The sequence below is a fragment of the Thamnophis elegans genome, chromosome Z (genome assembly GCF_009769535.1).
Source record: "Thamnophis elegans isolate rThaEle1 chromosome Z, rThaEle1.pri, whole genome shotgun sequence".
In the NCBI taxonomy this organism is placed as follows: Eukaryota; Metazoa; Chordata; class Lepidosauria; order Squamata; family Colubridae; genus Thamnophis; species Thamnophis elegans.
The window spans coordinates 115,359,752-115,385,699 of NC_045558.1; the positions used below are offsets into that span (position 1 = coordinate 115,359,752).

Consider the following 25,948-nt stretch of genomic DNA (forward strand, 5'->3'; position numbering starts at 1 on the left):
TGTCCTTATACAAATTTTCTTCCTCGATCCTTAGGTTTGACTCAGCTCTAAATACTGACTCACACACTCCTCTCAGATGGCAAATATTTAGGCGAGTTGTATTTTTCTCTCCTTTCAAGTTTTAAAAAAAACATCCCGGGAGCAATTACATGGGTTTGCCAATTTATTGTGTAGATGTCTCCTTTTTGTCAGAAACGGGAGGCAAATGGGCTCATTAGAATCTGAGTAAATATAAAATCTGTTCCTAAATAAAAAAGAATAAAAATAAAATTTAAACAAGAAACACAAAAAATGTATTAGTGAAAAGAAACCTAGATCCAATTAAAAATGTACATAGCATTTACAGTAAAACAAAGAACCCTATCAGAACAGAAAATAAGATTTTTTCCTATGGCCAAAAAGATAAGAGAAAGGGGAAAATGTCATGCTCACCTTTTCAGCTGTTCAGGTTGCCAAATTTAAGTTTTAGAAAGGAATCTTAGAATATATATAATCTAACAAATGAAACTACAGTATGCCTGACAGATAGTCCTTCAACCTCTACCCCAATACCTCCAGAAAAGAAACATCCACCAGTTCTTAAAACTCTCTGATTCTCTGTGAAAACAGTGATAAAATTTTCTGTAATAATTTTCTCTAAATTCTCTTTCTTGCATTTTCCAGGAATATGCTTAGTGTTCAGATAAATCAATAGATGCACAGAGATAAATAACATTTATGTTCTATTCAAAAGAGAAAATAAAAAGCTTAAGAAAGAAACAAGCAGACCAGAAGACATCCTATCCAGATAAGCAATGATTAATACCAGAGGAACAATCAAGCAGAGAACTATACCTCAGTCAAGGAACTTCCATGGAGAAAAGGACATCCATACCAATATTGGTGGGCAAGCTATTTTACATAAACAAGGAGCAAACCAAATATCCACTGTGTTGATGTTACCTAATTGGGTAATGAAATGTCTGCAAGCAAACAACCAAGCTCAGGGAGCCTCCAAAGTTCAAACATGGGCTACCTCTATGCTCTTCTATTAAAATTAAAGTATGGCAAATTGCCCTCCTCTCATCTGTCAAAATTAGGTATGTGATTTGCAGGATCCAATCCAAACATGACAGAGAAGGAAGTAATTCTAACGCTAAAGAAGCAAATGGGTGCGAAATACTTGATTTTATGCTTAACAACAAAGCAGAGTAAAGATCCTTGTATATAAGTTTTTTTTCTCATGTGTGTGCATACATATACACATGCTCTCTATCATCTCCCTCTCCCTATTTCCACATCCATCTATCTATCTATCTATCTATCTATCTATCTATCTATCTATCTATCTATCTATCTATCTATCTATCTGGGTTTTATTTTCTTTTGACCCCCAAAATAAGCGCTTGGCCTTACTTTTGGGGAGGTCTTATTACTTTTGAGGTGCAGGAGGCAGTGAGCGTGGTCACCTCATGGCTGCTACTTGTGTTGTAATATTTTTGGGGAGGGCTTATTTTAGCACATGCGTTCAAAAGCCCGATTGGGCTTATTATCTGGGGAGGTCTGATTTTCGGGGAAACAGAGTATCTATCTATCTATCTATCTATCTATCTATCTATCTATCTATCTATCTATCTATCTATATATATATATATATATATATATATATATATATTGATACCAACATTGAGATAGATAGATAGATAGATAGATAGATAGATAGATAGATAGATAGATAGATAGATAGATAGATAGATAGAGAGGGAGAGAGAGAGAGAGAGAGAGTGAGTGAGTGAGTGAGTGAGTGTGAAAGAGAGATAAAAACTTTATTTCTAATTTTTTTAGGGTGGCCACGATAACCAGAAAAGGAGTGACTTGACTTTTTCTTGGGGGCTTATTTTAGCACATGCGTTCAAAAGATAAGCAAGTTGATTATCCACAAATGCCAGAAGGGCAGAGAGAAGGGACAGACTATGCTCCAAAGTTTGAATATTGAGAATCCAATCAGAAATACTCAGGAATAGAGGAGGTAGATCACCATTTCAAAATTCCTTTAGCACAATTTCCTACAACCTACTGCCCTTCCGTTGTGTTGGATTTCAGCTCCAGCCATTTGTCCCAGGACACATATTAATGGGTGATGCTGGGAATTTGAAGTAAAAATATCTTGTACCGAACAGATTAGTAAAAGAATTAATGTGCCATGTTATTGTATTATGCATCTTGCTCCAATTCATAGATGGCCATTCATGTTGCTTCCAGTAATTTTATTCAATTCAGAAAAACCACAGCTGGGTTAATGTATTGAATAAGATGAAATTGGATAGGGTTCTTACAATTGACTATGAAATATATTGTACAAGACTGTCCACAACCTGGGTTTCTTAGAACAGGAGTCTCCAACCTTGGCAGGTTTAAGACTTGTGGACTTCAATTCCCAGAATTCCTCAGCCAGTTTTGAAGTCCACAAGTCTTAAATTTGCTAATGTTGGAGACCCCTGCTGTAGAAGATCGCATGAAGCAACACCAGAGGCAATAGCCTGCATAGAAAAATTGGGCATCCAATTATGAGACCACTGCCATAGCTTTGTGGAAGATTTGTATATAATTACATGGATTGTGTGCATATGTTTGCCTCTCTTTATCAAGTTCACATCATACGCTATAATAAAACTCATTAATTCTTAAACATGGTTTAGGGTGACTGGCTTCATCCCACATATTTAAGTACACAAAGGACAACATTGCTTAAGATGTTTTGTGAAACTACCCTATATTTTATACGATTGCTTAAGTCTGATTTAGCATATTATGTAATAGCCACTATAGTGAGTTGCAATTGATTTAATTGTAGGTGTGTTACCAGGTCATAATAACGATTTATAATGAATGAATGTGTTCACCTTAACCAGCCAGAGTGTTTACCATGATATCAACCCTTCAGGAACCAAATCCATGAAGGTGAACTAGAGACAATATCTAGAAGTCCATCTGGAGTAGGTATAAGAGAAACTTTAACTTGGAATATCCAAGATGAAGAAATACAAGTCCTCAACTTCCAAAATTACCCAACTAGCATGATCTATCCAATTCTTGGTTGAAAATTTGTCTTTCTCGAAAGGCTAGATTTACTCTGGAGCAGGAGCAAATTTCTCATCTCTGCTCCTCTTCCCAAGTGGTCTTGTCTATAGGACTCTGTTACAGGTAGTCCTTGACTTATGGCCACAATTGAGTTCAACATTTCTGTTGCTAAGTGAGACATTTGTTAAGTGAGTTTTACCCCATTTCTTGCCACGGTTGTTTAGTGAATCACTGCAGTTGATAAGTTAGTAGCACAGTTGTTAAGTGAACCTGGTTTCCCCATTGACTTTGTTTGCCAAAAGATAGCAAAAGGGGATCACGTGACCCTGGGATGCTGCAACTGTCATAAATAGGAGTCAGTTGCCAAGCATCTGAATTTTGATCATGTGACCATGGGGATGCTGCAACGGTCATAACTGTGAAAAATAGTCACTGTCCTAATAGTGTCACTAAATGAAAACTTGTAATGCAGGGACAGTGGTGGGCTACGGATCCCGTTGCAACCAGTACGGTGCAACGGGGCTGGGCGTCCACTACCACATGAATGTGTGCAGTGCAGGCATGCTACTTACCACCTGCAACGTCTCCGTGATGCTCCATTTGCTCGGCGGAGCATTGCGCAGGCGCTGTACGCTCTGTGCACGGAAGCCCTGAAAACCTCAAATACTGGTAAGGAGCGCAGGTGGGTGGCTGGGCCCTCTGGAGTACAGTACCTGAACGGTACCTGGTGCTTCCGGCAGGGACCAGTATGCCCATACCAGGGCGTACCTGTCTAAGTCACCACTGTTCAGGGACTATCTATAGTAAAGGACACAAATTACATTGTGAAATGAAAGAGAGGAAAATGTAAGCTATGCTATGTGTCTGTGCAATGAAGAGGAGGAGGAGGAGGAGGAGGAGGAGGAGGAGGAAGGATGTAATTGGTATCTATGAAGATGGTCTGCTTCTGTGACAAAAAAAAATATCGATGGAGGCAGGCTTGAAAGTGAAGCTGTGTGTTTCATTGTGAATGAAAGAGCTAAAATAATTGTGTAGATTGTTTTCAACATTAATGAGAATAGGAATTAATTGGTGGCTGGTGGTTTCATTGTGGTCTAGGCAGGGGTCCTCATTCCCCAGGCCAGGCCCCACTACTGGACCGTGGCCTCTTTGGATCCAGACTACAGAAGAGGCAGGCCAGCATATACTCGCCAGTCATGCAAACAGAGCTGTGTGCGCGCGCGCACATCTGCTGCTTACATGTCCCAGTTCCCCTCTCCCTCCCAGGCTGCTAAGCCACTAAGGTTGGGGGTCACTGCTCTAGTATTGCCAGAGGTGGCATGCAGATCCCTCTCTGTGGGCATGTACGCCATCGCCAGCTGCTCTTCTGGCTTCCGGTGTGCACATGCACAGCTGGTCTTCACGGGTGCTGCAGCGCCAGAAAAAGGTGGGGAAAAGACCTCAAAACCAGCCCAAAACAGGGCGTTTCCAGTGCATTGTTTGGGCATCAAAAACAGCCCAAAAAATGGCCTGGAAATGGTCCAAAAAAACCCAAAACCAGACATGCATCTGGTGGCTAGCTGGCCTTCAGGTTTCTGGCAGTGAGGCACACGCACATGCATGCTGTTCCGGTTTGGGCACTTGGTGTTGAAAAGGTTCACCATCACTGCTCTAGGGAAAGGGTGATAACAGAAGAACGCGGGATGAGCTTGAGGGCAAAAATGTATGAGGTGATTGCTGGGGAGAAACACTTCGGTCACACGATATGAATGGATCAGTAGGAAAGAGGTGAAAGAATAGAGAAAATGCAGCTGAGCCATCCAGGAAATGATCAAGGATGATAATTGTTTGGAGGGCATCTGTTCAGGAAAAGATCTGTTTCAAATACCCGATTTAAGCACAAGCTGATTCACGAGCATATGTGAAAAATTAATCAAAAAGCATAATTAGTTTTCCTGCAATGAGAGGTTCTGGCTGAAAACCATGGTTTTTTTTTTATGGTATTCAGTGCAGATCTACAGAAAAAATGAATATGGAAATATAGTGGAGATATGCAGTGGCTCAGTGACTAAGAGGCTGAGCTTGTCGATCAGAAAGGTCAGCAGTTTGCTGGTTCGAATCCCTAGTGCTGCATAATGGAGTGAATTCCCGTTACTTGTCCCAGCTTCTGCCAACCTAGCAGTACAAAAGCACGTAAAAATGCAAGTAGAGAAATAAGGACCACCTTTGTTGGGAAGGTAACAGCATTCCATGCGCCTTCGGCATTTAGTCATGCCGGCCACATAACCTCAGAAACATCTTTGGACAGTGCTGACTCTGGCTTAGAAATGGAGAGGGGCACCGCCCCCTGGAGCCAGGAACAACTAGCCCTTATGTGCGAGAGAAACCTTTATGCAAAAAGTGAAAGGTTGATTGGTGTAGTGCTTAAGGCATCAGACCAGAAACCAGAAGGCTGTCAGTTCCAGTTCTGTTTTAGGCACAAAGCCAGGTGGGTGATTTTGGGCCAGTCATTCTCTCTCAGCCCTGGGAAGGAGACAATGGCAAAGCACTTCTGAAATCTTGTGAAGAAAACTGCAGGGATTTATCTGACTCCAAGATACAAGAAGCACTCAAAAGAAACAACAAAAAATAGAGAATGTATTTTGTTTTTGGACCTGAAATAAACGTAACAAGCTTTCTGGAAATTCTGTCAAACCATTCCAGATAGATTGCAGTTTGTCAGAAAGGAGACAAATCCTTTCAGTCCATGAAATGGCTTGATTACTTTGTGATATGTGCACCCATCATACAAATGTACTTAATTTTTAGGCATCACCCCTGGCTTATGGAATGGCTGCATGTCGTTTGTTTGTTTGTTTGTTTATATACAGTAACTGCCCATCTCAAAATGTGACTCTTGCTTAATACTTATGCAAACATTGGTATCTGAAAATTGAAAGAATTGTTTTTGTTCCTTTTTTGTTTTGTTTGTTACCTTAAGGATTAAGCAGAGGGAAAGATAATAAAAACGAATGTAAAATCCACAAAGGAATAAGGTTGTTAAGCGTGGCTGAAAAGGTGTTTGACAGAATACTGTTTGAAAAGATGTGAGAGGAAACTGAAGAAACTTGAAAAGTGTAATCCAATGGTACCTCAATACCCATTGTTAATTAGTTAATTGGTTCCAGGAGTTGTGATGAGTACCAAAAATGATGAGTACCAAACACTTTTCCCCACAAGGAATAATATAGTCTCATGGCGGCAAACCTATGGCACACATGCCAGAAGTGGCACACAGAGCCATCTCTCTGGGCACGTGAATCGTCACCCGTTGCTCTTTCGGGTTCCAGCCCGCTGGACAGCTAGTCTTCACATGTGCGGAAGCACCAGAAATTGGAATATTAGCTGCCCAGTGCGCATGTGTGCTCTTCTGATTTCTGGCACACGCATGTGAACCAGCTATCTGGTCTTCTGGTTTCTGGAATGCATACATGTTGAAGACCAACTGGCTGATATATATGACCAACTTGCTGCGCCAGAAACTGGAAGATCGTGTTAGCAATAGCAATAGCAGTTAGACTTATATACCACTTCATAGGGTTTCCAGCCCTCTCTAAGCGGTTTACAGAGTCAGCATATCGCCCCCACAGTCTGGGTCCTCATTTCACCCACCTCGGAAGGATGGAAGGCTGAGTCAACCTTGAGCCGGTGAGATTAGAACCGCTGAACTGCAGATAACAGTCAGCTGAAGTGGCCTGCAGTACTGCACCCTAACCACTGCGCCACCTCGGTTCACATGTACACCGGGCAGCTCAGCTAATTTCTTAGGCATACTACTTTGGCTCTTTGCATAACATTGCTTATCACCCCCACCCCCCAAAAAAACCCCAGTGTATTGCACAGTGGAACTTTGGTACTGATCATAAATTGATTCCTGATGGCAGAAAGAGTACCAATAACGATGCATGCAAAACAAATTTTTCCCTTAAGGAATAATGTATTGGGTCACAAATCAGGTTTTAGCATAGCAAACAAACCATGAGTGCTGAGACAAAATTGTCTTATCAAAATACATTGAATACTAAAACCAAAGAGTTTCAAAGCAGTTGAGTACCAAGGTACCACTGTATTTAAGTTGTGTGTTTGTATAATTTAGATAACACTTATATTAGTTTATTGATTTAACTCTGATTACCAGTTTTACAAATTACTTTACATTTTCTTTGCTTGTAAGTGCTTAATTAGGATGGAAATACATTACTTAAATGATAATGAGAACTTAGTATACCGGTATTATAGTAGTCTTTAAGTGTATGATGCCAATATTTTTAATTAGTATTCCAATTAAAAGCAAAATGATGACATTATAATATGGCACTCATCACAGAATGTACTGAGTAGTACTAGGTTCATCTGCCCCATATGTTTTGGGCTGTATACTGTAAAAACTGAGAACAGCATTCAGGATATCTGCACCTAAAAAAATTCACTATTTTGAGATATTTGCAAGCAAGCAAAACTTCATCCAGATGAAAAAAACACACACAGAGAAGAATGACAGATATGCAAATCCTGGGTAAAGGTAAATAAACCAGGTAAATCTGGTTAAAATATAAGAGCATAGAACAGGGTTTTAGGCTGCTGAACCTGTTACAGATAGTCTTTGACTTATGTCCATAATGGAACCTGTCAATTGCAGTCATAAGTCATGAAGGTCCTAAAGCAGGTCACCATACAACCCAATTTTACATCATTTGCAACAGTCGCTAAGTGAACCCATTGTTTGCTATGGGACAATTTTTGCTACAATGTAAATGCCAGTTTCCAGCAAATACGTCATAAATTGTGATCACATGACATGGGGCACTGCAAATTGCTGTAAATGCCGGCCAGTTGCCAAACACCCAAAATGCAGTCATATGACTTTGGAGAAGTCCGGAAGAGTGTCATTAGAATTTCAGAACTGGGTTTTAGGTAGCTTTTCAGGTCTGTTGTAATTTCTAACGATTGCTAAACAACTGATTGTAAGTGGAGGACTACCTATAGTGGGTTTTTTTTTTAACCGCAGATCCCCTGATCAAGAGGCAAAACTCTAGGGCAGTTTTTCTCACCTTTGGCCACTTGAAGGTGGGGTCATTTTCACTTTCATGCTGGTTGGGGTTCTGAGAGCTGAAGTTCACCCATCTTCAAGTTGTCAAGGTTAAAAAAAATGCCACTTCTCTAGGGATAAAAAATTGTTTGCCTTTGAATGAACTTTTTCTGGGTGGGGGTGGATTTGTTTTGCCCTTCTTCTCTCACATCCAGTTTGTTTTCAGTTCTGCTGAAAACCAGTTTGAAAAACCCTGGGGTAGAAAATTATTGTGAAGAAAGGATCTTGGTCAGCATTTCATGATCAACAGCTCTGGTCAGCCTTCACGGATTGCCTCCAGAAGGATCATTATGGCTTTGTTTGTGATGCAAACTTAGGGGTATTATTTTTGCTATGACGATTAATACGGCCACATTCCATGATCTTTTCTTCACAAACAAAATTTGATATTCTTATAACAAGCTAAGGCTAGCTTTTATCTCCCCCCTCCCCCCCCCCGAGACCAAGTTTTATTTTCTGTTTTGTAGCAAGACTTTGTAGCAAACTCCTATTTGTGAGAAAAACGAAGTGTAGAATTAAGGCAATGAACGATTTAGGACTAACAAAATGTTGCAAAAGAGCATAACCTCGTGCCATCTTTCATTACTCTTGATGGTGAACTATGGAAAAATTGCAAGTTGTTTCTCTATTGTGAAGCACTTTAGTTGGTTTTTACCATTGGCCAAACATACTGTGGGTGTTAGGAAATCCCCCTTTTTCTTTAGGATGCTGTTGTTAAAACCACCAGACATCCCACAGCTTATTCTCTGAACAGCTTCCACTTTTCTGTTCCTCCTCCTCCTCCTCCTCCTCCTCCTCCTCCTCCTCCTCCTCCTCCTCCTCCTCCTCCCAGAAATGAAAGGGCCGGATCTCTTAGCTATATACATTTGCAACATTCATTGTCATGCCCCAAAAGGGGATAGTTTCACACCCACCAGGGGGTTTATTCAACTCCTGTGTGTGCATGCATGCTCTTGTGTATGTATGTGCGCACATATATACACGCTTTCTTGTTCTTCAGATATCTAACCCCAAGAAACTGGCACACTAGCTTGCATGCTGATCAAAGCCACAGTTCTACCTTTATCTAACCTAAGCTTATCACGAATACCAAATTAATAAATGAAGGATCCAGTGTTGAATCATCATAACACTAAGGCAGGATTTGCACATTCATTCCATGCTAAAGCCGAACCAACCACATTGTGGTTCAGTCGAATGAGGAAACACAATCCCAATTGGTACCCCTAAAGTCCTTTGCCTCATCTCAAAGGAGGGATACCTAATGCCAGGTAAAGAAAAAGGAGTGTCACGTATGCTCAAAAGCATTTGGGTCACCAAGTGTTTTAACCTGCAATATAGCTCTTAGATCCCTTATTTGTTCCTCACAGAAACGGATTTGGGTTCCCAGCCCCCAACCGCCTTATTCACTTCCTTGTTGTCCCAGAAACTCAGGAATGTAGATCTCCAGTGGTCTCCAAATTAACTCTTCTTTGTGTTCCTAAGCACACTTGAAGAATGAAGTCCCTTTGCAGTTCAAAAGAGCAAACTGGTGGGGACACATCTTTAGGACTGCTCTCTTATTTTCAGACTCTGCAGCCTCAAATGAAGGTTTTACCTGCTTTAATGCTTTTTAAAGGGGGAGGGGGGGTTGCTTCCAGCTACATAAAGAAAAAAATCCCATGTTTGGAGGTAGCGAACCTCTAAGCGCTAGTTTTCTAGTAACCGCTGAGCCTTCCGGACGGCCTTGGATGTTGCATCAGATGGGTTTTTTGTCTGGTTTTGCAGAGGTTATTTTTTATAAAAGAGGAGTGGGAAGGAGACTTCTTTTATTCCAGAGGTTGCATTCCTTTGTGCAAACCCACGGATAATGGCATACCAATGGGAGGGAGGAGTTACTGACACTCACATTCACTTACACCTTCATACTTCAACATACACACACACACACACACACTCAAGACCTGCACAAGACATTTTGCTGCCTGAAGCACAAACAAAGCAACCACCCACCCATCCAGCTCAGGCATAAAGGTTGATACCAACAGTCAAATTTCACTTGGACATAACAAGCAGGATGCCCATGGGAAATCAGGCGGCTACCTTAGGGGGCAATTTAATAGGTACATGACATTCTACCTTGCTTTGTTCCCCAATTTCTTATTCCTGATCCCTGGACCCTGTTACAGGTAGACTTCGACTTACAACAATTCGTTTAGTGCAGTGTTTCTCAACCTTGGTGACTTTAAGTCCTGTGGACTTCAACTCTCAGAATCCCCCAGCCAGCACAGCTGGCTGGGGAATTCTGGGAATTGAAGTCCACAGGACTTAAAGTCGCCAAGGTTGAGAAACACTGGTTTAGTGACTGTTCAGAGTCACAGCGGCACTGAAAAATTCAGGTGCTCGGCAACTGATTCATACTTACCATCATTGCTGAGTCCCATGTTCATGGGATCACCTTTTGCGGCCTTCTCACAAGCAAAGTCAATGGAGAACCCAGGTTCATTTAACAACTGGGTTACTAACTAAATTATCAACTGCAATGATTCACTTAACAACTGTGGCAAGAAAAGTCATAAAATGGGGCAAAGCTCACTTAACAAATGTCTCCCTTAACAACGGGAACGTTGGACTCAGTTGTGGTCGTAAGTTAAGGACTACTTGTATCTGACAGTAGGAAAAAAAAACTGCCCTGTTTTGTCTAACACTAAGGCTGGAACTGATGAGTCTCATAAGAACATTGTTACTGCAATGCTGACGAACATAACCTGATCCATCACAAGACCCTCACTTGACACCTGAAGCCTTTATAAACAGAAGAACACTGAAATCCCCTAAACCAGGGATCAGCAACCCACAGCTCTAGAGCCGCATGTAGCTCTTTCATCCCTCTGCTGCGGCTCCCTGATGCCAGTCGGCTTCACAATTGATAGGGCTTTTGGTTGAGATAGGTAGAGGAAAAAGGGTGCCCTGCTAGGAGGAGACTCTATGGTAGGGGAACCAGACTTCCAGCCAGCTCCAGAATTGAACCAGGAGTGGGGGCTTCCGGTTAGGACCTTTGGACTCTTTGAGTGTTTAAGGTTGCCGACCCCTGCCCTAAACTCTGTTGAAGATGTTACCTGGCCTGGTAAAGAAATGTTTGGAAACCAACCAACAAGCTCAGAGAGCAAACTTTCACCCTCAAACATTGTTACTTTAGAGAGTTAATTTGAAATACAAATCCATAGAGTTTATCTTACCATGTCTGAATAACAGTTCCTCTGAGCACATGAAGAGGACAGAAAGCAGGACTGTTGGATTCCAAATCTTTTCTGTGCCATCAGTTAACCTGAAATCTGGCAATAGCAGTAATATAGGGACATTTTTGGGAGGGAGGTGGTGGAGGTTTCAAGTTTGTTTTTGAGTCCGGGCAACTGCCTGGACAAGTTGCTGCAGTTTTTTTCCCCCCAAGGCTTTTAAAAAATGCTGGCTCCTTCCTAAATCTGAGAGAGATTGACAGACCAAAGGTCACCCCACTGACTTCGTACTTAAGGCAGAATTGAACTGAATCTTCTCCTTTCTAAGCTAAAGGTTCCCCTCACACTTGTGCTAGTCATTTCCAGTTCTAGGGGTGGTGCTCGTCTTTGTTTCAAAGCTGAAGAGCCAGCGCTGTCAGAAGATGTCTCTGAGGTCATGTGGCCTGAATGACTCAGTGCCAAAGGCACAGAGAACACTGTTATCTTCCCACCAAAGGTGGTTCCTGTTTTTCTACTTCCATTTTTACATGGTTTCGAACTGCTAGGTTGGCAGAAGCTGAGACAAGTCACGGGATCTCACTGCATTGAATCCCTAGTGGCGCTAGGGATTCAAACCGCTGAACTGCTGACCTTCAATGTCTTAGCCACTGAGCCCCTATTTCCTACAGTACTTCTTTCTAAATGTTCTACCTGCATGATCAAACGACTTCTTTTCATCCACCACTATCGTGTAAAACAGAACAATACTAGTACATTCATACCACAGACTGGAGTAACTGTGGCTGGAACAGTGACTTGCTTGTCTGTGCGTCCAGGAGCCCTAATCTGAAGCCTTGGATGAGGGGGCAGAGGTCCTTCTCCCATCAGGTACAGAAGGCAGTTTACCAAAACTCAATCCAAGGTCCTCTGACAGAAGGTCTCTTTGTAGCTGGAAAAGACAGAAAGCTTTGCAAATAAATCAGTGAAATAACAGGACAAAGTCCCGAGTACCATTTATGGAATGAGTAGGAGAGCCACATTAGTCTATAGTGACACAAAAAATAAAATAAAAAACCAGTAAGTTCCTATGGCACCTTTTCCAGCTAATAAAGTTCATTAAGAGATATAAGGTATTGTGAGCTGCCATTCATGAAAACCTATACCTTTTATTAACATTTGCTGGTTGAAAAAGGTGTGGCCAGACTTCTGATTTTATGGACGAATGAAAGATAGATGGATGGATGGATGGATGGATGGATGGATGGATGGATGGATGGATGGATGGATGGATGGATGGAAAGGTGGGTGGGTGAGTGGACAGACAGGCAGGCACAAAGAGCAGAAGTCATCTCAAAGGAAAAGGATCACCCCAAACCATTTGTAAATGAAGATCATCAGAACTCCTTGGTTTCAAAGTGGCCATATTAACCTAGTGCGTGCAGCCGTGGTTTGCTTAACCTCGGCTTATAAATAAAGATACTCGTTGTATTCCTGAAAGAAAACAGAGGACGTTCTGATTCAACGCGAAACTAGTTCCTAGAAACGTACTTTCTGACTAGTCACTTCTCCCTTTCAATCTCGCCTTGCAAGGTTTTGGCCAGCCCCGCTAAAGCCCGGGATTCGTTCTTCGACCCCAATCAACGTGAGGAACCGCAATACTAGTCCAAGCATGTTGCGTTCAAACAGCCGAAATCCCCACCCCACCCCACCCCCGCCTCCCTCGTTCTCTTTGGGGTCTTGTTTCTCGTCTCGCTTCCTGTCCCAAGTCGCCAGTTTCACCTGTCGGTGACGTCATCACGGGATGGGAGGGGTGTGGTTTGGGGAGGGATGAGGGGGACGAGAGGGGTATATAGCTGGCCCCATATAGAAAGGTGCGTGCATTTATCCTTTGCAGCGTCGTATCCGGCTGTGGAAACGAACTTGAAACTTTATCTCTAACTGAACAGGTAAGAGTCGGGTCTTGATGAGGGAGAAGGAATATGTGGCTTTCCTGGTATGAACGGAATACCACACACACATATATACATATACACACAGAGAGAGCGAGTATATAGATATATATACGCACTGTATATATATTTAAATGCTCGCATTTGTATATTGCAGCGGTGGCGATCATCTAGCGATATGAAAACTGAGTTTCATCAGTCTTGAAAACTTTTGGATCAGGGGGCAGTGTTTGCTGTGTGTAGAAGTGGCGCCAAAACACCTTTGTTATGCCTCCAATCTTAAGAGGCTTTAAAAGAGAGGAGGGAGACTCGAACCCGACACCTGTTCTCTATTCCAGCTCAGAAGAGCCTCGTGTTACTAGCGGGGCGTTTAGGACAACCTGCTGTTTTGAGAGCCAGGGAGCGCCAAGGCGCGCCGGTGCCTAATGGATCTGGGTTGGTTTCTACTTATCCCAAATGTACTTTGCGGGAGTGGGAGTTAATCCCAAATTCTAACCAGCTGTATTGAATACGGTCATCGTTCATCTTCATTTATTTATTTGCTTCCTATATTTACTGGATTTATATCTCCTCCCATCTCTAATTCATGAGTCTGGGCGGCTAGTAATATTCAAGATAATTTTTAAAAAAAGTATCCCGAAAAAAAACATGCAGCCGCCAAGATTCGGGAATTGAAACTCAAGTGATCTTCCTTCTATAGGACAAAAAACTATTTTAATCCCAACTGGTGGGTTTCGGACAAAAGATCCTGAATATCCATCCCCCCGTCGAGTTTATTTTCCCTTTCCTTTCTCTCGTCTTTTAAGATCCTGCCATAAAGCGGGACTAACGCAAGGTAGAAGTAGGAGAATTTCCTTTCCTTTCCTTAGGAGTACAAAACGACAGGTGTACGGGGGGGTGGAATCGTGCGGTGGGCAATTGCATAAAAACCTGGCTCACTGCGGTCTTCTCTTTCCCCCATGGACGAGACAGCCGCCCTTCTCTTTCTTGATCGGGGTGAGGGTTGGGTGGCGCCCTGAAGTTTTGATGGCGCGCGCTAGTTTTGCAGAAGGAAAAAAAAAAACCTTTCGCCCTCGAGATGGGAGGAGGGGGGCGAGTTTCGGTTGAAGGGCAAGGAATAAGACCGCAGGGCGTCCCCGCCCTCTTGGCGTCCCCCCCACCTGAGCCCCGCCCGAAACCACTGGGGGGGGGAACCTTTGTTCTCTGGAGCGTAGCCACTCGGTGACCGTGTGTCGCTTTTTCCTTGGAAGTTGGGCAGGTGAACTAGTGAGATTGGGGTGACGGAGGTTCCCTTAACTCTCTGTAAATAATTATTTTCTTCCCGCCCTAAGAAAAGGATGCCTAAAGCTAAGGATGAAATCTTAAGTATTTCTTTAGTTGCCTCCACCACACAGACACAGCCAGCCACTCGCAAATAAATAACTTATTCTGAATAAATCAGGAAAAACAAAGGCCAGGGCCAATCCCCCGAATAATGATGCAAGATCCAATTTGGGTGGGTCACAGGGACCAGAGATTTAATCTTCTGATCTTCCAGACTTATGCTGGAGCCCATTTTTCAGGGAACTTTGCATGTATTTGCACAACCTGTTGAGAAAAACTATGTCAGGTTATTTTTTATTTTTTTAAAAAATGGCTTTAATTGAGTAAACTGAATTCTGGCGATGTGCATCTTGAAATTGAGCTCCCTGTGCCTGTTTGAAGTGGACTGTAGAGATGGTTTCGGAAAGTGAATATCTTTCTGAGACAAGTTGGGGAAGAAACCTCCAGGGAACAAATACTTTGATTCCTCTGAAATATTTCAGAGCCCTAAAGAAGAAATCCCAAGTTCTGTTTTGCAGTTATTTATTTAGTGTATATCATATCATACATGGACTAGTACAATATATTAAGGTTTCATATAGATTAATAAAACTCTTTTTCTGTTTTGCAGTTTCTCTGCTTCCTAGAAATGGTGTTAGCTGGGATTAAAAAAAGAGCTAGGCATAAACTCTTATATTAAGTGTTATACAGAAGTATTGCAACAGGTGAATTCTTATACACTTGTAGCTTTAAGCAATGACATGCCTATCTGAATAGCCATCCTGCCTCTGAACCCTAAGCTAAATGGAAGAGTTGGCCCAGTGCCCCTGTATAGCAGTGATATTTCCCATCAGAAATAATAGAGCCCCTCTTAACTGAACCGGGCTTCCTTCTTGAACAAAGGATGGTGACCATCCCTCTTTGTTACAAGCAACGGTTACAAAGATATTACTGGCTGTTCTAGTTAAGACTAAGTGAGATGATTTAATCTGTTGAATGAGCTTTAACCAAGGAATAGCATCCTATTCTACTTCTGAATTTTGTCTTTTGAATTTTTTTAACAATTGACCTTGTTCGTAGATTGGATAAGTAGAATGGGGTGCCATTTTACGTACAAACAAAAAGAGATGACGTGGAACTGATCCTGCCCCCATGATGTAAAATGATACAATCTTGTAGTCTTAACTGAATTTTGCATTGACTATTAAATTGAACTCTCCTGAACTTGAGAGACAATATGAAACAGTGATTAAGAGGCATGGTTCAAATCTCCATTTAAATATTAAGCACTGAATAACCAGTATAGCTAACTCTGGCTTACCAATTTACCACACAGAGTTATTGTTAAGAGAGAAAAATACCTGTGTATACCTCACTGAGCTCCCAAAGACAAAGTCAGGTATAAATAGAATATTGTGGCAAAAGCAGTGGTCATGTTGACACGACACATTGAGGTACAAGTTAGCCAACCAGTTTGTAAAATATTATGTTGTCCAAATTGAAACCCATGTGATTAGTTCATGGTACAGTTCATGAATCCAGAAATGAGATTAATTGCATAAATAGCCATTCAGTTAACTGTGGGTATAAGCATATTGTGGGAACATATCCAGTGGGGAAGCTGTCATCTTCTGGGTAGACAGCATTCAATCTCTTTTCAGATTAAAAACAGGGAACTATTTTGAGCTCTGTAAAATGAGAGAAGCTCTTTATGCTTCTCTCATTTTCCCTCATGGAAAAAAATCTCTGGAAGAAACATCATGGGCTTCATGAAAGCTTGTGCTTTTTAACCAAGTGTGTTAGTAAAAAAAAAAGGTGCTTCCAGATTCCTGACTTTGTGGTACCATGGTCTAACATGGCTCTCCTCCCACAACGATTGGAAGAAATTGCAACCTACCTGGAGGAAGACTGGTGTATTTCAGCCTAGGGAGAGGGGAAAGTGGGAAGACTGTAAATACATATCTATCTTTTCTGTCCAAATACATCTATTTGGACAGCGAGGATTAGAATTAAGGAGTTTAGTTTACCAAGAAGCAACTTTATTGAAGTTATTTCTTGAGAACAACTATAAGTGACCTGGGTGTGGAGGGATGGAGAATGTAACAATATAATTGCATTGTTATACCTGTGGGAGATAAATTATATGTACGCAAAATGCTTTTGAGTGAGCACTATAGATAAGAGTGCTTTATAGTCAGCCAAACAATTCAGAAACAAGAAACACACATAAACACACAGCGTATAAAACAATCAAAAAGATCACTTATATAGAGACAACCAAGATCCCACAAATAGATGTAGTCCTCTACTTATAACCACAGTTGGAACCAGAACTTCCATTGTTAGTGATGCATTTGTTAAGCGAGTTACAGCCCATTTTGCTACCTTTTTTTGCAGTCATTAAGCAAATCTGGCATTCCCCAATTATGTGTCAGAAGCCCCCAGGTAAGTCACAAATAGCAATGGCATGATTATGGGTACAAGGGATGGTCATAAGCATGAGGACCAGTTGTAAGCAAGTTCTCAGTATTGACATAACTTTTAATAGTTGTAAGTTCAAGGACAACCTGCGCATAAATACATAAATATATAATCACTAGGAAGAACCACTTCAGTATATAAACAGCCTGAACAGATAAAGCTCATAGTGAACTTCAGCTGTTCTTGGATGTTAAGCAGCAGTATTAGCTCTGCTTAGGACTCGGATGGGGCTGTTGAGTAAACAGAAAAAATTCCTGGAAGAAAACTGGGTAAGAAACTCTTCTCCGGCTTAGATTATTTTACAGATTTTAAGGACGGTTTATGTACACGGAGGTCTATAAACACTTTAGATAATGTTGCAATCAGACCAGAGTATGCAGAAATTGGAGGAAAAGGTCACCACCACCACCTCTGATGAGGCGCAAGATACTGTCTAGTACAATGTTTCTCAACTTGGTGGCTTGATGTTGTGTGGACTTCAACTTTCAGAAATTCCCAGCCACCCATGAATTTTGGAGTTGAAGTCCATATATCTTTAAGCCCCCAAGATTGAGAAATGCTGGTCTAGTAGATAGCAGTATCACTGAAACAAAACAGCGAAGTGGTTGGTCTTTTTACCCAAGGACCAAAAGTTTCAGTGTGAGCCTTCAATAAGACAATTCATTTGTGTTCTTTTCCTATACTTCATCCCCCCCCCCAAAAAAAAACAACCCACCCTGTTTTTATGTGCACCAGCGATTTTCATTGATAAAGTAGCCTAATTGCAAATCTTTGTCAAAGGCTCCAAAAATGATGAAAGACAGCAGTGGAAATGATTCACTTCACAGAGTCCCTCAGCATCCATTTCCAATCTCAGTGTCTCAGTAATTAAAACTGAGGGTCATTCTTTTTTTAAAAAAAGTTATTCCGCCCATTGATTTGGGGCAACCTGATCTTGGGATGCTGTTTGTCCTGCCTGTGAGTTGAAAGTCTTGGAACAAAGAAAACAATTAGGACAATCACTCAAACAAAACAAAACAAAAGTGTTTTTGTTTCAATTAGACATTGCAAATAGCCTGCCATATAAGGGGATGAAATTGACATTGTAGACATTTGTTGCTAATAAGAGAGAATATTTGTAGACATTTGTTAGTTTTAACATTTCAGGGTTCAAGGATAACTTATCCAAAGGCTTGTTTAAATATGTACATTTGTCCTCATCCTACAGGAGATGGGGGATTTTTTTGAGTGGTCAGTTTTGTAAAAAAAAATCAAAGGTGGACATTTTAAAAGTGGAGTTATTTTTGTTTTACAGCCTAAATTCCCCCCCTCCCCCTGTTCTCTCCATATCACCTGAAATTAATTTTTACTGCCAAATGAAATATGAGAACTATCTTTTGTAGTTGTTCTTATATTTTATATTTGGAAAATGTTTTAAGCCCAGGGTTTACTTGCTTAGGGACATGGTGGCTCAGTGGTGAGGGACACTGAGCTTGTCAATCAGAAAGATGGACAGTTTGGCGGTTCGAATCCCTACCGCTGCGTAACGGAGTGAGGTCCCACTACTTGTCTCAGGTTCTGCCAACCTAGCAGTTCGGAAGCATGTAAAAATGCAAGTAGAAAAATAGGGACCATCTTTGGTGGGAAGGTAACAGTGTTCTCTGTGCCTTCAGCATTTAGTCATGCCAGCCACATGAGATGTCTTTGGAAAGCACCGGCTCTTCGGCTTTGAAAGGAAATGAGCACTGCCCCCTAGAGTCAGGAATGACTAGCACATATGTGCAAGGGGAACTTTTACCTTTATCTTATTTGCTTGGAGGGGGATATGGAACTTCTGGACATTAACCTCTGCAATTTTATTATTTTAAGCATATGAAGAATATACTGAACCAGATACAAAATGGCAGCTTTAAAGTCAAATAAAAGACTCCAATGGACCCTTCCTGGTACCATTCATTTTAGATACCTGGACTATACTTTTCTAGGAGTGTCATTTGCATAGATTACTAGGAAGAATTTTCTTGTTAATCCACCCTTAATCCTAGAAAGTTCATCCAAAGCATGGCTTTCATCCAATATTATTTGTCTTGGTGTATTGTTTTTATAAAATTTTGGGCGAGTCTTTCTTGCACAGTAACATAGGGAAGGGCCTTTGGCTCGCAGGATCTCTTCTTTTTCTCCACATCCCTCAACTGTGACAACTTGATACTGGTGTCAAAAGCAAAACAAAACTCAGCAACAGCCAATATGGAGAGGCAGAACAAAAGGGTTTTGAGAACAGCTCAGCCTGAATTAGGTTTTCCTTCACTTAGTGTCATCTTGAAATGTTCAGCAACAAATATTATCAGCCAGCTGATCTTAAGAATTACAGCAAGCATGACTTGAAAGATGCTTGGCTGGAAGAATTATTCCCTGAAAATGCATATTCTACATGAAAAATTAAAATGTGAGATAATTCTTTCTCTTCCCCTGCTCTTTGGTTTTGGTTTCAGTAGCACAATTTGCCTGGGATTGATGAGACTGGGTTCATACATTAGACTAAGCTTTGTTTAACATTGGTTTTTCAATAAACTCCAGTTTGGATTCACAGAACAGGTTTAGCCAATGGTTGAGTTCACACAGTACTTATAGCCCAAACCAGGCCAATTATGTATATGAGGACACTGGGTTGAAAGAGGTTTTAGGGTTGAGGGACCAGTTTGGAAGTCAAGGGCCAAACTTAAGCAGGATTGGCTATTGTTAAGAAAAGAAAAGGGAAAAGCCCCTGGCTGAGTATGTCTAATAGCCAGGTCAACAGTTAACAGATACCTGTTATTTCCTCTGCTTAATGTTGCAAGCCAACTCCAGATGACTCCCATACCGCCCTGAGGGTAAGGGATGATGCAGCTACTGAGACAGCTAACAAGGCAACTATCTTTGACCTGTTGCAATAAAAGCAGGGAAAGAAGCTAATTGCACAAGAGCCATTTATAATCTAGGTACATGACTAATTGGAGGAAGAGTTGAAAACCTCCTTCTCAAGATGAGATAAAGAAAGGGGGGGGAATAAAACCAAGTGCCTGAGCTGTCCTTGGAACAATTGTTCCAGTGATGACTTGAGGTAAATCTTGTATTTGAAGCCAAACCACTTTTTTACGCCTCCACCTTTAGGCTGAGTCAGGCTTAGGCTGATTTTTCCCGAGTCAAATGTCAACATCATTTAAAAAAAAAAAACAACTTTTCCTCCTTCAGGAACAAGAAAGATTCAGCCGCTTGACTATCTTCCCTGCCCATTTAAATAGATGACTCCAAGTTTGTTTAGCTTTTGCTTCCTATTCCTATGATTCGTGGTGGTGCAGTGGTTAGAATGCAGGATTGCAGGCTACTTCTGCTTTCTGCTGGTTGTCAGCAGTTCGACCTCTGTCCCCTCATCCAAGGCTTCAGATTAGGGCTCCTGGACGCACAGACAAGCAAGTCACTGTTCCAGCCACAGTTACTCCAGTCTGTGGTATGAATGTACTAGTATTGTTCTGTTTTACACAATAGTGGTGGATGAAAAGAAGTCGTTTGATCATGCAGGTAGAACATTTAGAAAGAAGCACTGTAGGAAATAGGGGCTCAGTGGCTAAGACATTGAAGGTCGGCAGTTCAGCGGTTTGAATCCCTAGTGCCACTAGGGATTCAATGCAGTGAGATCCCGTGACTTGTCTCAGCTTCTGCCAACCTAGCAGTTCGAAAGCATGCAAAAATGGAAGTAGAAAAACAGGAACCACGTTTGGTGGGAAGATAACAGTGTTCTCTGTGCCTTTGGCACTGAGTCATTCAGGCCACATGACCTCAGAGACATCTTCTGACAGCGCTGGCTCTTCAGCTTTGAAACAAAGACGAGCACCACCCCTAGAACTGGAAATGACTAGCACAAGTGTGAGGGGAACCTTTACCTTATGGTAGAAAGGAGAGATTCAGTTCAATTCTGCCTTAAGTACAAAGTCAGTGGGGTGACCTTTGGTCTGTCAATCTCTCTCAGATTTAGGAAGGTTATAGGTTCAAGGTTGATTCAGCCTTCCATCCTTCTGAGGTTGATAAAATAAGGAACCAGATTGTTGGGGGCAATATGCTGACTCTGTAAAACCACTTAGAGAGGGCTGTAAAGCACTATGAAGCAGTATATAAGTCTTAAGTGCTATTGCTATTGCGTATGACCTCTGCCATGGTGATTTATATCATAAACTTCAAAGAAGTCACGATTTGTGTATCAACTTAGTGATCTCTCCATTTTCTTTTGTTAACAATTGCAGCAAGCGTTAATTACTATTTCCCACTTGGTCAGTGATGATAGTAAAATATCCAAATATCATATCTCAAATCTCCATTTGTAGCAAACCCACGACCTACATAATTTGAGGTCCTAATACTGTATTGAGGGGAAAAATCCTTCCTGAATTAGAATTCACCAAGGTCTAGAATTTTGCAATTCTTATAGTTAAATAATTACAATTAATAAAGATGCAGGAGCAGGAAAACATGAGTTCTAATTCTCCCATAGGAATGAAACTAATTGTGTGACTTTGGACCAGTCACTCTTTTTGAGCTTTACTGTAGGAAGATCACTAGAAATCATTTCTTGGCCAAGAAAAAGTCATCAGATGGTGTGTAAAATTGAAAGACTAGCAAAAAACAGCAAAAATAACTACTAAGCTTAATCAAAATTAGCAAAAGAAAATGAATAAGACTTATGCAAAATATATTTTACTTTTCCAAAAGAATTAATCAAGCAGGATGTTTTGAAAATCAGTATATGGGTCACATAACCACAGAGATTATAAACTGTTGAAAGTATATTTTATAGCTATTTGGTAATTTGGACATGATTCTGAGACAGTATGATTCATGGGGAAAGTGTGAGCATAACTTTGAAGAATTTAACAGATACTTGGCAACATGACAAAATTAGCTTTTAAAATAATCAGTTGTAGAACATAATGCAAATTCAGAGAAATGAGAATGATATTGTGATGGAAACCCTTGTATTCACATATACCCTAATTTCTTTCATGATCTGACTTTTAAAAATATTTTAATTTGCAATTGCATTCAAAGTAACAGATTCTGATTTATTCTGCATCTCTAAAGGAAGAATTATAAACCTGATTTTAAATTTTTGGCTTGGCTGGGTGGTGGGAAAATTTAAAAAGCAGCATTTGTGACTAGGATGCAATTACAAATTCATTTGCAAATTAAAGAGGAGGCAAATGGTTGAATTGGAGCACAGGATCTGCTCTAAGAATGGTAGAACAATGACTTTGTATGGCATGTGATCAAACCCCCAGGTTTTACAGGTTACAGTCTTACAGTGAAATTTCTAAGCTTTAATTGGTAATGGTTGAAATGTTGCCCTTTAACTGAGAAAACTAAGTTCAAATACCACTTGACTCAGCCATTAATCTCCATCATTGTTAGATTTACTTTTGAATCGACTTATGCACTGGAGCCACCTTGCACTGGGCCACAGGAGGTGACTCAAATTTTCGGGAATTTTGAGAGCAGGAATTCTGGGCCACAATGCCTAGAATGCCAGTCGGCTATTTGCTGATTTGCAGCCTAATGGTGGCAAGGGAGTCCAGTGAGCCAATTGTTATACATTTCTTTGCACATCACTGCTCATATCTCTCCTTTCCTTTGGGAGCTCAAGCAACATTATTCATAGTGTAGCCTCCTCCATTTTTTCCCATAACCACCACCAAGTGTGGTAAGTTGGGCTGAGTGATTGAGTGACCTAGTGAATTCCCATACTGATCTGGGAGGACTTGAAACTGGGACTTTCCAGTCCACAGTTTGCAAATGCTATTGTGGCCTTTCCTGGCTAAGACTATTTATTTAATTTGCATTCCAAGTGGCTCCAGGTGGCATACTGTACATGGCTTAACTGCCTCCAAGTCCCAATAACACAATAAACAGAAATAAACACCCAGAAACAATTAAAAAACACATCCACGCTTAAGAATCTGGGGGTTGAACGCAGCTTCTGGATATTCCAACTTTGTCTCCTCTAACTTAACATCTTTTCTTAAGTCAAAGATGGACAAAACTGCACCATGAGAACTTTTGCACATAAAATGTCCTCCCTGTGAACAAGCAATGGTTCTTCTCTCAAGGGCATATTGTCAGCATGGGACTATTTATACCAATGCTGAGGAAATATTCCTTTAATGGTTCAGTTGCCACAGAAAAGTTTTATCAACTATATTTTCCAGGCTTGCAAAATGCCTACCAGCTAAGCCAGCTTTTAACCAGAACTGACTGAATCTAGAGTTAATCTCCAAAGAGCAAGGAAAGAACTCTCTAGCTTCTTATTTATTTTAGATATCCTAATCTATGAGAGGAAACAGCAGTCTGGAAATTGGAGAATAAGTGCTATTTTTAAAAAGAGTCCCTCCCCTTCCCCCTAATATTTAAACTCTATAATGGGCAAGCAATGGGATGAGTAAAAGATTCTTAGTGTGCTTGGGAAACAAACACACAGCTAATCCTTACTGGGGGGAGTGGGGAGGTTGGCCAGGGAAAACCGGCTCTGCAAGAGGGAATCTGTAATATCGGCACAATGGGCTCTGTAACTTCCACGATGGTTGGCTCTTATGACCTCATCATTACCTTTTTTTTGTCTGAAATTTAGATTAACTGTCTTCAGTTTTACAATATTTGTCTAGAGCAATGTTTTTCAAGCTTAGCAATTTTAAGTTAGGTGGTCTTCTTCAACTCCAAGAATTACTCCTCCTCCCTCCCTCCCAGTATGCTGCTTCCTTGGATATCCTGGGAGATGGTTCACCTACCTTAAAGCTGTTATGGTTGAGAAACACTGCTCTAGCTTCTGAAAGATTTGCCACAGAGAAACGTTATTGGATTAGAGCAAGGTTTTTTTAAAACCTGGATTTACAAATTAGATACCGATTAACAGAATTGGAAGGCACCTTATAGGTGATCTAGTCCAACTCCCCCCCCCCGCCGCCGCCCAAGCAGGAGACCCTACACTATTTCTGACAAATGGCAGTCCAATCTCTTCTTGAAAGCCTCCCAGTGATGAAGCTCCCACAACTTCCGAAGGCAAACTGTTTCATTGGTTGCTTCCCCAATCTGATGCCCTCCAGAACTGTGCCGAATATGTCTGGAAGCCAAAGACAGGAAAGCTTTACCAATCCCCTTTTTCTCTCTAGCAACAGGAAAGGGGAACTGTCCTCCTGAACCCAAAGTTTTGGTTCTACCTCTTCTGGTTCATAGTAGTTATGGACTTGTCTTGTCCTGGATCCTCAAAGGAGTGCATGCCGACTTGCATTATTCCAATGTTTGACTTGGGAAATATAGTAATGTGAGTTATGCCTCAGTAATGTTACAGGATCATTTGGCATAATCCCCCTCTAAATCACTAGCTAAATTAGCACCCATCAGCAAATCTAGGATTTTTTACTAGATCAGATGCTGTATAGAGAAGGCTGTAGGTGCCAAAGGAAGCATGGCTTGGTCCCTACAGCAGAACTAAACCACAGTTAACAAACTGCAAGAGACAGTGATTGCAAATAGCAACATTTGTGGGGTGGGAGAGTAAGTGACATCAAAATGACAGATTTGACTGGGCAACTGAAACTCACAACCCTGGCACTGACGATGTTATCTAGTTAGGATAATGAAACATCTGCAAGAAAACAAGTAAGCTCAGAAAGCACCAAGGACCCCAACCCTTGCACTAGATGCAGAGAAGGTAGGTTGCATCCTGAAAATAAATTTGAATGAATTTTCCTGTTGTTGGTTTTTTCTTTTTCTTTGTTTGCATAAGATCATTTTGGACTCCTGTTAAGAGCTTTATGTGTTTTGTGTTTCAAAGTGGTGGGAAATCAATGGATAGTTCTGGCTGCATCCTTGGCAAATATTAAATGTAATGATCTGGTGCACTGTTATACTAGGGTAACATTTCACAAAATTCTTATGGTACATTGTTATTTCTCTCCAGGACTGCCTACTTTGAATCATGGTGTCAGCTGCTTTTCAAATCATGGGCATGGCCCTGTCTGTAGTGGGCTGGATTGGGGCCATCATCACGTGTGCCTTGCCTATGTGGAAAGTGACGGCTTTCATTGGTACCAATATTGTGACAGCCCAGATCACTTGGGAGGGGCTGTGGATGAACTGCGTGGTGCAGAGCACTGGCCAGATGCAATGCAAAGTCTATGACTCCATGCTGGCCCTGCCTCAGGATATGCAAGCCGCCCGGGCTCTCATGGTCATCAGCGTGCTTCTGGCCCTCTTCGGCCTGATGGTTGGCATCGTGGGTGCCAAATGCACCAACTGTGTGGAGGACGAAGACGCCAAGGCACGAATCATCATTGTCGCCGGGGCCATCTTTGTGTTATCAGGATTGCTGTGCCTCATCCCAGTCTGTTGGTCAGCCAATACTATAATCCGAGAGTTCTACAGTCCATTAATTGTGGAGGCTCAGAAGAGAGAGCTGGGCTCGGCCCTCTATCTTGGTTGGGCAGCTGCTGCTTTGATGATCCTCGGAGGAGGATTGCTGTGCTGCAACTGCCCCAAGAAAGAGAGCAACAACTACAGTGCTCGGTACACAGCTGCTGTCTCTCAACCCCGCAGCGATTACCCCAGCAAGAACTATGTTTAAGAGAGTCACATTGTTCTGATTATGCTGTTGCCACCCTGAAAGCTCATTACTGGTGGATTCCCTGAGAGCATCAGAACTGCATAATGAACATCCCTATGGAAAACAGAGCATCCTGCTCCACAATTTCCCAACATTTCTGGCCCATCAGTATTTTTCTCTCTCCCACACTGTTACCACTAAATAGATGTATCCCCATGTGTTTCAGCTCTTCTTTTGAAGAGAATCCTTGATT

At 41.5% G+C, this 25,948-nt stretch overlaps 1 protein-coding gene and 1 long non-coding RNA gene across 2 annotated transcripts; one reads left to right on the forward strand and one right to left on the reverse strand.

The window, feature by feature from the left end:
- Nucleotides 1-44: 44 nt before the first annotated feature.
- Nucleotides 45-11,742, reverse strand: LOC116520537. Its single transcript, XR_004256801.1, has 2 exons — nucleotides 11,386-11,742; nucleotides 45-244 (listed from the first exon to the last, which is right to left on the reverse strand). It is a non-coding gene; the product is annotated as an uncharacterized LOC116520537 (long non-coding RNA).
- Nucleotides 11,743-13,103: 1,361 nt separating this feature from the next.
- On the forward strand, nucleotides 13,104-25,808 carry LOC116520430 (claudin-4-like). Its single transcript, XM_032234622.1, has 2 exons — nucleotides 13,104-13,307; nucleotides 25,054-25,808. The coding sequence occupies exon 2, from the start codon at nucleotides 25,072-25,074 to the stop codon at nucleotides 25,714-25,716; it is 645 nt and encodes a 214-aa protein (XP_032090513.1). The 5' UTR covers nucleotides 13,104-13,307; nucleotides 25,054-25,071; the 3' UTR covers nucleotides 25,717-25,808.
- Nucleotides 25,809-25,948: the final 140 nt, after the last annotated feature.

Coding starts and splice junctions, on each gene's coding strand:
- LOC116520430 (XM_032234622.1), top strand. CDS start 25,072: ATGGTGTCAGCTGCTTTTCAAATCATGGGCATGGCCCTGTCTGTAGTG.